Source organism: Palaemon carinicauda, chromosome 39 (assembly GCF_036898095.1).
Source record: "Palaemon carinicauda isolate YSFRI2023 chromosome 39, ASM3689809v2, whole genome shotgun sequence".
NCBI lineage: Eukaryota > Metazoa > Arthropoda > Malacostraca > Decapoda > Palaemonidae > Palaemon > Palaemon carinicauda.
In genome coordinates, this window is record NC_090763.1 from 47,893,320 (window position 1) to 47,907,467 (window position 14,148).

Sequence of the window (14,148 nt, forward strand, 5' to 3'; positions counted from 1 at the left end):
GTCCGTTCACCATCCGAGCCGAAAGCAAAGTGAGCTCAATCACAGGTGTATGAGGGGGAGCGGTAGCAAGCTACCCTCCCTAACCCCGCTAACTAGCGGTGTGGGTAGTCAACCCTCGTTAAAAACTAATGGCTCGTCATTTCAGCTACGCCAAAAGTAATACCCTTATCAAATAGCGTGGTTTGTATTCCAGTTACGGAACAAACAGAAACTTCGCTAAGATGAGATTGAAAACATAATGCCAAGTCATCTTTATTTTCCATGAAACAATAGGTACATTAATAAGCAGGTGCAGGTTATGTAAAGGCATGATTAATACCTTAATCTGATATTTAGTCTTAATTATAGTACTGCATCTTGCCTAACGATACCTACTCTAAAACAATCATTAAGGTTACTAGAGTTTTTACAAAACAGACCAAGATTTAATAGTGAAAAGTATATACAGTATACAATAACATAAATATTACAAAATTACATCACAGCTTCAGGAGCCTGGCGGTCTTGCTTAATCAATGATCGATGCTTTTTTTGACGTAGCCTTTCCCTAACAGCAGCCTCATGCCTGAAAGATGAAAATACAATTTTATTATACTACTGTAATCTTAAATAGCAGGATTTTGAAAAGGAAGGAGTTGCACTGACCTAATTTTCATTTTGAGACAAACACAGCAATGCATAGAATATAAAAATTCACTTTTTATGGCATTTGTGGACTATGAAAAAGCCTTTGAGTGAGTACCAGCCAATTTTGTGGAGTCCTGGGTTATTATGGAATTACTCTTAAATATGTTAATTTGATTAGTCTGTTCAAGAGCAAAGCAAGTACAATGTTAATGTTTAAGGGATATTATCAAATGATATTTCCAGTGAACAGCAGAGTACTCAAGGAAATGTGTTGTCACCTACGTTGTTTATCCTCCTCATGGATTTTGTAATGCATAGAACAGTTGGAGATGGAGAAGGATTGGACTGGATTGGTGATAGGATATTAGCAGACCTAGAATATGCTGATGATGCTGTCCTTGTTAACAGAACACCACAGGATTTGCTTGATTACCAGAATGCAAGAAATATCTCACAAGGTTGGGCTCAATATAAATAGAAGAAAGACAGAGATGATAAGAACAGAGTATGCAATGGAAGAGGAAATATCATTGGAAGGAGAAAAGGATTAATGAGGTAGAATCTTTTAGCATTTAGGAACTATGATCTCCAATACTGGGTCTTTGGAATTAGAATTTAGTGAAAGATTGAAAAAAGCAAATCAGATAGTGGCTAGGTTAAGTAAAATTTGGAAAACAAATTGCCTGCAATTGCATATAAAAATCAGACTATATATATATTTAGTGAGATCAGTGTTACTATATGGACACAAGTCATGGTATGACAAAGAAACAATCTCCAATAGATTTTGTAGATTTGAGAACAAAGCCATCAGAATGATATTGGGAGTTAAATGGCAAGACAGGATTAGAAATGAAACTATAAGAGATTACCCGAGAGCTATATGTTCATAAGATCATGATGTGGGGTAGATGGAGTTGGTTTGGGCATGCTCTTCGCACTCGCCAACAAAGATTAAGTTCACCAAACGTTTAGCTGGGCTCCATAGGGCACTAAAAGATTTGGAAGACCCAGGCCAACATGGCTGAGAACTATGATAGTGCAAAGTAGGAGATGATGAATGAAGTATTGAATTAAAAGCTCAAAATAGAGATGACTGGCAAAATCTACCCGAGGCCCTTTGCGTCAATAGTCATAGGAGATGATGATGAAACCAACTTCAGTTCAACTAATGACATTTTAGTTTCTCAAAATACAGAAAACTACACATTCTATTCCTCGAAAGGCCTCCATTCATCAATATAGTAATATTTTTACTACTACTATATGGAGAAAACTCTTACAATAAGGTACAGTGCTGACGAAATTGACACCCAATGCATTTATCTTACTATAATACAAACTATGACTATAAGGCATACCAGTAGTGTACCGTGAAACCATTGTCAATTGTTATAAGCACATACATATTTAGCCTTCTCAAATACTGTAAATTCTTTTTTTTTTTCCTAAGATATTTGTGCCTATAATTTTTCTCATCTATAAGTATTTTTTATATTTTTTATCAGTCCCTCATGGCCACAAAGTCCTGTTCTTTTATCATGAACTTTTTTATTAATGAAGTTTATCAATTAGAAATTAAATTATCACAATAGCAATGAAGTATATGGAATTTTAAATAAATATACAGTAAATGAGTCTCAAATAATGAAAATGTTTACATTAACATAATAAGAATCCATATTTTGTTTGAATGACAGTTTTATTCTTAGTGTGACACTACTACCAGTGTCTAGATATTTCTATAACCCCCAAAAACATAATTCAATCTATCATTTCTACAGTACTTACCTGCAGTTCACATATCTTTCTCTGTGAACCTCGTTCCCCACAACATCTATCATAAAATGAATTAGATAGAGGTGGGTGATGGAAAGAGATTAAAACATACGATCAATTTAACCTAAATTTTCCCGAACCAACCTGACAAAGGTCACCTTAAATTAACAAATCACTCATGGATTTCTCCACTGAAAGTCAGAACTCCTTCTATTCCTTTAGAAATATAACATGATTCCAGATTGAGAAACCTAAAACATCAAATCTTAAAAGTAATCAGTATTTTTTCTAACCATACAAACTTGAGTCCTTTAATTAGGGAAATTACTTTGGTGCAAGCTGGAATCGGCTGTTGAAATAAATAACGAGCAGTTATTCAACTTGGCCCTGCCCTCCGCAGTCAGTTACCTTTTCACTTTTGCTACTTCGACCAAGGACTTAAAGGGATTGTTTTAAGAGGGAAATCATATTAAAGGACTCAGGGTTGTATAGCTATGAAAAATACAATTACTTTTGAAATTTGATATTTGCTACTATGTGACATGCAAATCCTCGTCCTTTGATTAGGGAGCCTCACTGCTTGGAGGGTTGGAAGTCACCTAGAATCAAACTGGAAAATTCTTTCAACTTCTCTCAATACATTTAACGCTTCATCTGAGGAGAGCGAAGTGAAGACACTAACACCACTATCTGCTTATCATAAAGATGATAAGACTGATAGAACCTAGGGTGTACATAATGTACCTTACCAAAATCAAAGGAATCCTTTCCCACAGGGGAAAAATATCGGCCGATTAAAATACTTGACTTACGAATAAAAGGTTAGTATTATATTAACCATCTCCAAGCTTGCATGGGGATGGGGAGATAAACTCCCAGGGCCAGGGCACCAGCAGCCTGTTGAAATACTACCACCAGAGAGCCATGCGGTCCTTTGACTGGACAGAAAGTACTACATTGGATCCTTCTCTCTGGTTACGGTTCTTTCTCTTTGCCTACACATACGCCGAATAGTCTGGCCTATTTTTTACAGATTCTCCTCTGTCCTCATACACCTGACAACACTGAGATTACTAAACAATTCTTCTTCGCTCAAGGGGTTAACTACTGCATTGTATTTGTTCAATGGCTACTTTCCTCTTGGTAAGGGTAGAAGAGACTCTTTAGCTATGGTAAGCAGCTCTTCTAGGAGAAGGACACTCCAAAATCAAACCATTGTTCTCTAGTCTTGGGTAGTGTCATAGCCTCTGTACCATGGTCTTCCACTGTCTTGGGTTAGAGTTCTCTTGCTTGAAGGTACACTCGTGCACACTGTTCTATCTGATTTCTCTTCCTCTTGTTTTGTTAAAGTTTTTATAGTTTACATAGGAAATATTTATTTTAATGTTACTCTTCTTAAAATAATTTATTTTTCCTTCTTTCCTTTCCTCACTGGGCTATTTTTCCTGTTGGGGCCCTTGGGCTTATAGCATTCTGCTTTTCCAACTGGGGTTGTAGCTTAGCAAGTAATAATAATAATAATGGAGCTCTGAAGTGCAACTTACCAGCATCTAGTCTGACCAGCTTGTAATGATTGCACGGATTGGTGGTACCTCTTCCAGTGCAGCTGACAGAGCAGAATGGGCAAGGGGGGTAGTTCTCTTGGAAACTTGACCAGAATACCAAGCAGATCGGGATACCATTGGAAGCCACCAGGGTCATCCTGATTCCTGATGTAATCAACACTGTTGATTACTGGCAAAATCAGATTTAATGGAGAGAAAAGCAAAAACATCCAGGTGATCCCAGGGGCGTAAGAAGGCATCTTCAAACACTGCCTATGGATTTGAAACCGGGGAGTAAAAGACGGGAGCTTCCTGTTCAGCCATGTGGCAAACATGTCGATCGCCATAGAACCCCACAGGGCAAGAAGCCTTTCCGTCACAAGATGATGTAGAGACCACTCCGCTCCTATATCCTGCCCCTGATGGCCAAGTGTCTGCTAGGTCATTCCACTTGCCTGGAATATACCTTGCTGTCAACTCTACAGTATTAAACGCAACTGAGACGTTCATCTGTTTCATCAACTCGCAGAGGAGCTGTGAGACTGTGCCTACTTGCCTATTGATGTAGGCCACTACAGTTGAGCTGTCTTTCATGAGCAGTACCAAGTGACCCCTCAAAAGTTCTTGGAATGCTTGCAGGCTTAGGAAGGGCGGTAGCATCTCCAAGACATTGGTGTGCAGATGCTTATCTTCCTTAGACCACACTTCTGACACTACAAGATCGTCCAGGTGTGTGCCACACCACTCCTTCGTTGCAGCTGAGAACAGATGTAGGACCAGGGGCAGAAAGGCAAGTGTGACTCCCCTGGTGAGTTTGGTCTTGTCAAGCCACCAGATAAGATCACTTCAGATTTCCTATGACACTGGCATGGGAAGGAATGGGGAATCGCTGTTGGCTACCCAGTGATCATTCACGCACCACTGAAGTGATCTCTGGTGGAGATGCCCAAAATGAATAAGCTTCTCCAACAGGAACAGATGTCTGAGATGACTTTCGCATTGCTGACCTGAAACCACTGTCTTGGACAGGAACGGTTGCACAACCTCCCTGAGCTAACTGATGTGATCATCTATGCAAAATACTCTCGCTGCTGCCGAATCTATCAGCATGCCCTGGTACTTCACCTTCTGCTTGGGTACGAGATTCAGTTTCTCCAAGTTTATCCCAATCCTCAGATCATGGCAAAGTACGAGAAGGCAATCTCAATCCTGAAGCAACTGCCTCTTAGACAAGGTCAGGATCAATCAATTGTAGATACATCTGGAGAAGTACCACTCATGAGTGGCCCCACACATCTACCATTGTGAACACCAGAGTGATCACCTGAGGAGCCGTAAACAATCTGAAACACAAAATCTTCAACTGGTGCACAGTACCGCTGAGGCAGAAGCTGACATACAGTACTGTACTTCAGAGAGGTCTGATGAACAGACACTTGAAAGTATGTGTCTTTCAGACCTATTGAAATCATGAAGTCTCTCTCTCTGATGAAAGACAGAACAGACCATACTGTTTCCATCATGAACTTCGTTTGACAAATAAACTTGTTAGGTGGAGAAGTCAATGACCGATCTCCAGACCCCCTTTGCCTTCTCAGAGACCCCGTTGCCCTCTCCACCAAGATCAAGGTTGACAACCAACATTGTGAGCATGCTCCGTGAAGCAAGTGTGCTCTGGAGGACCTCCTGAAAGACAATGACCGAGGAGAAGATCCTCAGAGTTGTAGCATATCTAGAAGTTCCCTGAAGTTTCATGAAGCTCAGGATGAAGGACGTCAGGGGCTTCAGTGATCCTGCTCCGAAGAAGAAGGATCAGGACATGGTTGCTTACAACCTTGTGAGCATGGTCCGAGGAGCAACGCTCTGGAGGAGGACCTCCTGAAGGGCACAGCCTGGTGAGAAGATCCTCAAAGTAGTTCCATGCAGGTCAGGATGAAGGACGGCAAAAGCAACAGAGATCCTCCTCCGCAGAGGACAAACTTTGAGGACCCCCGAAGGACAATGATTGGTCTGCAGCTGAAAAATTACCTTGAAGTTCCTTGCCAGATCTAGAAGATCATTGAAGATCAGGATGATGGAGGCCAGGGGCATCAAAGATCTTCCTCTGAAAAGGAAAGATCAAACAAGGACGACAAGCAACCTTGAGAGCATACTCTGAGGAGCAATAGAGCTTTGCAGAAGGACCTCCAGAAGGGCAGAAACTGGAGCTGCAGCTGAGAATATCTTCCAGGAGAGAAAGTCTTCAAAGTCATCGTTGGACAAGTACTCCAAGAAGGGCAGTATCAAGGAGATCCTGAAGTGTCCGGAGAATGTCCCTGGGCAGGAGTGATTGATAGAGTACGTAGATGCTATACCTCTCACGAAACCATACAGAGGAATCTATAGAGTCCCAAAGGACCCATCCGAGTCAATTGGCCTGTGCTTCGGGATCCTCCATCAATTTGCCGCATTGCAAAATCAAACAAAAAACTAAACTCCCCTTATTATTACTACAAGCTAAGCTACAACCATAGCTGGAAAACCAGGATGCTATAAGTCCAGGGGCTCCAACACGGAAAAATAGCCTAGTGAGAAAAGGACAAAATAGAATACATAAACTACAAAAGAAGTTACGAACAATTAAAATAACATATTTTAAGAACAGTAACAAGATTAAATTAATCTTTCATACATGCTAAAAAAAGTTAAAAAAACAAAAAGAGAAATAAGATAGAATAGTGCGCCTGAATGTACCCTCAAGCAAGAGAACTCTATCCTACGACAGTGGAACACCATGATACAGAGACTATGGCACTACCCAAGATTAGAGAACAATAGCTTGATTTTGGAGTGCCCTTCTCCTAGAAGAGCTGCTTACCATAGCTAAAGTGTTTCTTCTACCCTTACCAAGAGGAGAGTAGTCACTAACCAATTACAGAGCAGTAGTCGTTACCCCCTTAAGCAAAGAAGAATTGTTTGGTAATCTTGGTGTTGTTAGTTGTATGATGACAGAAGCGAATGTGGAAAGAATAGGTCAGACTATTTGATATATGTGTAGGCAAGGGAGAAATAAGCCATAACCAGAGAGAGAGGGATCCAATATAGTACTGACTGGCCAGTCAAATGACCTAATAACTCTCTAGTGGTAGTAACTCAATGGGTGGCTGGTGCCCTGGCCAACCAACTACCTATAAAACTCTCACATCCCATGAGAAAGGAGAAAAACTCCCAATAATAAGTAATACGTTAATGGAATTCCTCTTTTCTGACCAGTGAGGTCGATGGGGAAGGGGAAAAGGACGCTAGTGATTTCAACAACTCCTAGGGAAAAGGGATCCTGTCTCCTCCAGAACGGCTACCCTTTGAAGGACGACCTCCTGGCTCCAGTGATTGTCAGGTATTATTATTATTATTACTATCCAAGCTACAACCCTAATAAGAAAAGCAAGATGCTATAAGCCCAGGGGCTCCAATAGGGAAAAATAGCCCAGTGAGGAAAGGAAATAAGGAAATAAATAACTGAAGAGAACAAATTAACAATAAATCATTCTAAAAAAAGTAATGTCAAAAGAGATATGTCATATATAAACTATTAACAACATCAAAAACAAATATGTCATATATAAAGTATAAAAAGACTCATGTCAGCCTGGTCAACAAAAAAGCATTTGCTCCAACTTTGAACTTTTGAAGTTCTACTGATTCAACTACCCGATTAGGAAGATCATTCCACAACTTGGTAACAGCTGGAATAAAACTTCTAGAGTACTGCGTAGTATTGAGTCTTATGATGGAGAAGGCCTGGCTATTAGATGTAAGCAAAGGACCATTAACCTACAAGTGTTATTAAAAGGTCATAAACTGGGGTCAAATTCACAAGATGAGTAGTCACAAACACACACACATGCATGGCTGGAAAGAGAAAGAAATTTCCAGAAAGAGGAACAAATGTAGTTTCTCACGAGGTTACAGTGAGCTATAGGGTATGCAGTCGCCTCCCCACTGCTGGCCGGGTAACTACCTGCCGGTTGTTTACACCTCGTTAAAAGTTTTAACTGCCATATTCCTGTTTTGCTGTTATCCTTCTCCTATAGCAATGAACAATGGTTTGTATTTGTGTAGAAACAAACATGGATTTAAAAAAGAAAAAAAAAAAAAAAAAGTCCCTACTTAGACCGCATTGTCTTCCAAGAGTGGGTTCCTAAGTTGAAAAGTTTTAAGTCAAGCATACTTAATTTGGGGCTTCAGCTTGTAACCATAATACCCTACCCTCCTTATATTTCAGTTTAGTTTTAAAAGAAGCTAATTTCTATGTACAGTATTTGGCATTTTTTTTATTCATGGCCCACACAGGTTATCTTTGAAAATTTCAAGTTTAAAAGTTATGTAAGGAATGTATTGTACATAATTTTCTTCCTTAGACTGTTACATGAATTTCAATATGAACTTGAGAATCTACTACAAAATTACCATGACCAATAAACACAAAATACTGTTAAAAAGTACCTTTGTATTAAATAAACATGGCAGAAGAATAGAAGCAATAAATTTACCTTCTCCTATGTCTTTCGACATCCTCTACAGCATGTGGTGGTGGTTCATATGATGCTGTATGAATCATAGTTCGAAGTTTGTCTAATGCATCTGCTAAATTCAACTGCTGAGAACGTGTTGTATCTGATCTCACAATGAAAAAGCCCTCTGAATTTATAGAAGTCTTAAACTGAAAGCAGAAAAAGAATGCAAAAATCAAATTAGTCATTCAGTAGCATAATCTAATAATCTATTCTACTTATAATCATACGTAGAACTTCAATTCAGTGACTTGAAAAGATTGAGAATTTTCAAACTATTACTCTTTCTTTTTAGCTATAAGAAATTCTTAATTTTATACTTACAGGTTACTCCCTAAAGTAATTGGATTATCAAATCTTCTCTGTGATATCTGGTAGCAACTCTGCATGGCATGCCTAACTGTTAGTCACCTATCTTATCTCTCTCAGGAGCTTTGGACGATCTCATATTAATGCTCTTGTTGTAGATTGCCTGTGCACAGGCTCTTGCACACTTACAGCCCGTAGTATTAATGATCTAGCATAAGGTCCTGATTGGAGAACAACTCACATATCGGGGGACTTCGTAAAATGTTATTTTCATTAGTAAAATAAATTTTTAAATATACTTACCCGATGATCATGTAGCTGTCAACTCCGTTGCCCGACAGAAATCTAAGGTCGGGATACGCCAGCGATCGCTATACAGGTGGGGGTGTACACAACAGCGCCATCTGTGAGTAGGTACTCAAGTACTTCTTGTCAACAAGAACTCAATTTTCTCCTCGGTCCACTGGTTCTCTATGGGGAGGAAGGGAGGGTTCTTAAATTCATGATCATCGGGTAAGTATATTCAAAAATTTATTTTACTAATGAAAATAACATTTTTCAATATTAATCTTACCCGATGATCATGTAGCTGATTCACACCCAGGGTGGTGGGTGGAGACCAGCATACATGTTAACAAAGAAGCTAAGTATCCCGTATTTCATTTTAGCAGTTATTCAAAATAACAAACATAAAATAAATAAGTACCTGGTAAGGAAGTCGACTTGAACTATTACTCTGCCTTTTTTAAGTACGTCTTCCTTACTGAGCCTAGCGGTCCTCTTAGGATGCTGAACGACTCCTAGGTGCCGAAGTATAAAGGGCTGCAACCCATACTAAAGGACCTCATCACAACCTCTAACCTAGGCGCTTCTCAAGAAAGAATTTGACCACCCGCCAAATCAACCAGGATGCGGAAGGCTTCTTAGCCTTCCGTACAACCCAAAAACAACAATAAAAAGTATTCAAGAGAAAGATTAAAAAGGTTATGGGATTATGGGAATGTAGTGGCTGAGCCCTCACCTACTACTGCACTCGCTGCTACGAATGGTCCCAGGGTGTAGCAGTTCTCGTAAAGAGACTGGACATCTTTGAGATAGAATGATGCGAACACTGACTTGCTTCTCCAATAGGTTGCATCTATAACACTCTGCAGAGAACGGTTCTGTTTGAAGGCCACTGAAGTAGCGACAGCTCTAACCTCATGTGTCCTTACCTTCAGCAAAGCAAGGTCTTCTTCCTTCAGATGAGAATGTGCCTCTCTAATCAGAAGCCTGATGTAGTAAGAAACTGCGTTCTTAGACATCGGTAGAGAAGGCTTCTTGATAGAACACCATAAAGCTTCTGATTGTCCTCGTAATGGCTTTGACCGTCTTAAATAGAACTTAAGAGCTCTTACTGGGCAAAGTACTCTCTCTAGTTCGTTCCCCACCAAGTTGGACAGGCTTGGGATCTCGAACGACTTAGGCCAAGGACGAGAAGGAAGCTCGTTTTTAGCCAAAAAACCGAGCTGCAAGGAACATGTAGCCGTTTCAGAAGTAAAACCTATGTTCCTGCTGAAGGCGTGGATCTCACCGACTCTTTTAGCTGTTGCCAAGCAAACGAGGAAAAGAGTTTTTAATGTGAGGTCCTTAAAAGAGGCTGATTGGAGCGGTTCAAATCTTGATGACATTAGGAACCTTAAAACCACGTCTAGGTTCCAGCCTGGTGTGGATAACCGACGTTCCTTTGAGGTCTCAAAAGACCTAAGGAGGTCCTGAAGATCTTTGTTGGTGGAAAGATCCAAGCCTCTGTGGTGGAAGACCGCTGCCAACATACTCCTGTAACCCTTGATCGTAGGAGCTGATAGGGATCTTACGTTCCTTAGATGTAACAGGAAGTCAGCAATCTGGGTTACAGTGGTACTGGTTGAGGAAACTGCATTCGCCTTGCACCAGCTTCGGAAGACTTCCCATTTAGACTGATAGACTCTGAGAGTGGATGTCCTCCTTGCTCTGGCAATCGCTCTGGCTGCCTCCTTCGAAAAGCCTCTAGCTCTTGAGAGTCTTTCGATAGTCTGAAGGCAGTCAGACGAAGAGCGTGGAGGTTTGGGTGTACCTTCTTTACGTGAGGTTGACGCAGAAGGTCCACTCTTAGAGGAAGAGTCCTGGGAACGTCCACTAGCCATTGCAGTACCTCGGTGAACCATTCTCTTGCGGGCCAGAGGGGAGCAACCAACGTCAACCGTGTCCCTTCGTGAGATGCGAACTTCTGAAGTACCCTGTTGACAATCTTGAACGGCGGGAACGCATACAGGTCGAGATGGGACCAATCCAGCAGAAAGGCATCCACGTGAACTGCTGCAGGGTCTGGAATCGGAGAACAAAACATCGGGAGCCTCTTGGTCATCGAGGTAGCGAATAGATCTATGGTGGGTTGCCCCCACAGGGCCCATAGTCTGCTGCAAACATTCTTGTGAAGGGTCCACTCTGTGGGGATGACCTGACCCTTCCGGCTGAGGCGATCTGCCATGACATTCATATCGCCCTGAATGAACCTCGTTACCAGCGACAGCCTTCGATCTTTTGACCAAATGAGGAGGTCCCTTGCGATCTCGAACAACTTCCTCGAATGAGTCCCTCCTTGCTTGGAGATGTAAGCCAAGGCTGTGGTGTTGTCGGAGTTCACCTCCACCACCTTGTTTAGCTGGAGGGACTTGAAGTTTATCAAGGCCAGATGAACTGCCAACAACTCCTTGCAATTGATGTGAAGTGTCCTTTGCTCCTGATTCCATGTGCCCGAGCATTCCTGTCCGTCCAGTGTCGCACCCCAGCCCGTGTCCGATGCGTCCGAGAAGAGACAGTGGTCGGGGGTCTGAACAGCCAATGGTAGACCTTCCTTGAGAAGAATGCTGTTCTTCCACCACGTTAGAGTAGACCTCATCTCTTCTGAAACAGGCACTGAGACCGCCTCTAGCGTCATGTCCTTTCTCCAGTGAGCAGCTAGATGAAACTGAAGGGGGCGGAGGTGGAGTCTCCCTAACTCGATGAACTGGGCCAGCGATGAAAGTGTCCCTGTTAGGCTCATCCACTGCCTGACTGAACATCGGTTCCTTCTCAGCATGCTCTGGATGCATTGTAGGGCTTGATTGATCCTTGGGGCCGACAGAAAAGCCCGAAAAGCTCGACTCTGAATCTCCATACCTAGATAGACAATGGTCTGGGATGGGACGAGCTGGGACTTCTCTATATTGACCAGGAGGCCCAATTCCTTGGTCAGATCCATAGTCCATCTGAGATTCTCCAGACAGCGACGACTTGTTGGAGCTCTTAAAAGCCAGTCGTCTAAATAGAGGGAGGCTCTGATGTCTGCCAAGTGAAGGAATTTCGCAATATTCCTCATCAGTCTGGTAAACACAAGAGGTGCCGTGCTTAAGCCAAAGCACAGGGCTTGGAACTGGTATACAACCTTTCCAAAGACGAACCTTAGGAAAGGTTGGGAGTCTGGATGGATGGGGACGTAAAAGTACGCGTCTTTCAGGTCTAACGAGACCATCCAGTCCTCCTGCCTGACCGCTGCTAGGACCGACTTCGTCGTCTCCATCGTGAACGTCTGCTTGGTGACAAAAGCATTGAGAGCACTGACGTCCAGCACCGGTCTCCAACCTCCTGTCTTCTTCTCTACCAGGAAGAGACGGTTGTAGAAGCCCGGGGATTGATGATCCCGGACTATGACTACCGCTTCCTTTAGTAGCAAGAGCGACACCTCTTGTTGCAACGCTAGCCTCTTGTCCTTCTCCTTGTAGTTGGGAGAGAGGTTGATGGGAGATGTAGCCAGAGGGGGACTGCGGCAGAACGGAATTCTGTATCCCTCCCTTAGCCACTTCACAGACTGAGCGTCTGCACCTCTGTTCTCCCAAGCTTGCCAGAAGGTCTTGAGTCTGGCTCCCACTGCTGTCTGGAGAGGAAGGCAGTCAGAACTTGCCTTTTGCGGACTTGGAACCCTTCTTGGACTTGCCACGGTGACTGTCGGTACGGGTACCTCCTCTGCTGGAGGTTCTGCCACGAAAGGGCGGGATGAACCTAGTTGCAGGAGTGTCTACTGCTGCAGGGCGGAAGGGTCTAGGCACGGAAGGCAAGGCTTTAGCCTTACGTGCGGAAGATGCCATAAGATCATGGGTATCCTTCTGGATAAGCGAGGCAGCCATCCCCTTGATCAGCTCCTCCGGAAACAGACACTTGGAGAGAGGAGCAAACAATAACTCTGACTTCTGGCAAGGAGTGATACCAGCCGATAAGAAGGAGCAAAGATGTTCTCTCTTCTTAAGCACTCCCGACACGTACGAAGCCGCAAGTTCACCAGACCCATCCCGAATGGCTTTGTCCATGCTAGACATGATCAGCATGGCAGAGTCCTTCTCCGAAGGGGAAGTCTTCCTGCTTAAGGCTCCCAAACACCAATCGAGGAAGTTAAAGATCTCGAAGGCACGAAAGACTCCCTTCAACAGATGATCCATGTCAGAGAAGGACCAGCAGATCTTTGATCGTCTCATAGCCAACCTGCGGGGAGAGTCAACCAGACTTGAGAAGTCGCCCTAGGCAGAGGCAGGAACTCCCAAGCCGGGTTCCTCCCCCGTGGCATACCAGACACTCGACTTAGAAGCAAGCTTGGAAGGCGGAAAGATGAAAGAAGTCTTTCCCAGTTGCTTCTTGGAATGCAACCACTCTCCCATAACTCTCAAAGCTCTCTTAGATGATCGTGCGAGAACAAGCTTGGTGAAGGCAGGAGCAGCAGACTGCATGCCCAGAGCAAACTCGGATGGAGGAGAGCGAGGGGTTGCAGACACAAACTGCTCTGGATACAAGTCCCTGAACAAGGCAAGGACTTTACGAAAGTCTAAGGAGGGAGGCGTAGACTTGGGCCCTTCAAAGTCGGAGTGCGGTTCATCCAAATGTGCAGCTTCGTCAACTGATATTCCATCATCCGAAAGCTGAGTAGGAAGTGGCAAAGGCAGAGAAGAAGGCTGAACGGCTGAATCCGGCAGTACGGGTGCATGCGTAGCTGCTGCGGATCCAACATCATGCCGCTGCTGGTCAGTCTGCGAGCTGGCAACAACAAAAGCAGAGTGCTGGTGCGTGGGAGAGGTTGCGGTGGGATGCGGAGCATGCTGTAAGGTATGCAGCGCATGCTGCCCATGCGGAGCATGCCGCATAGAGGCAGAGCCCGGCAGCTCTGCAGCACCTTCCCACTGCTGCTGCGGTAGCTCACGCATGTCAACGGATGGTGCGACAAGAACATGCGTCTGGCAGGGTGGACTGCGCATCGGTGGTGGAGCTCTCACAGGTGGAGTGTGGGAGCA

The 14,148-nt window shown here is 43.3% G+C and overlaps 1 protein-coding gene across 1 annotated transcript in view; it reads right to left on the reverse strand.

The window, feature by feature from the left end:
• Positions 1–239: 239 nt before the first annotated feature.
• Positions 240–14,148, reverse strand: part of LOC137631171 (large ribosomal subunit protein mL62) — a 34,278-nt gene continuing 20,369 nt past the window's right edge. Inside the window, exons 4-5 of the mRNA XM_068362887.1 lie at positions 8,483–8,652; positions 240–565 (exon numbers count right to left, since the gene is read on the reverse strand). Of these exons, the coding sequence (XP_068218988.1) occupies positions 475–565; positions 8,483–8,652 (261 nt within the window). The 3' untranslated portion in view covers positions 240–474. The remainder of the gene's footprint in view (positions 566–8,482; positions 8,653–14,148) is intronic.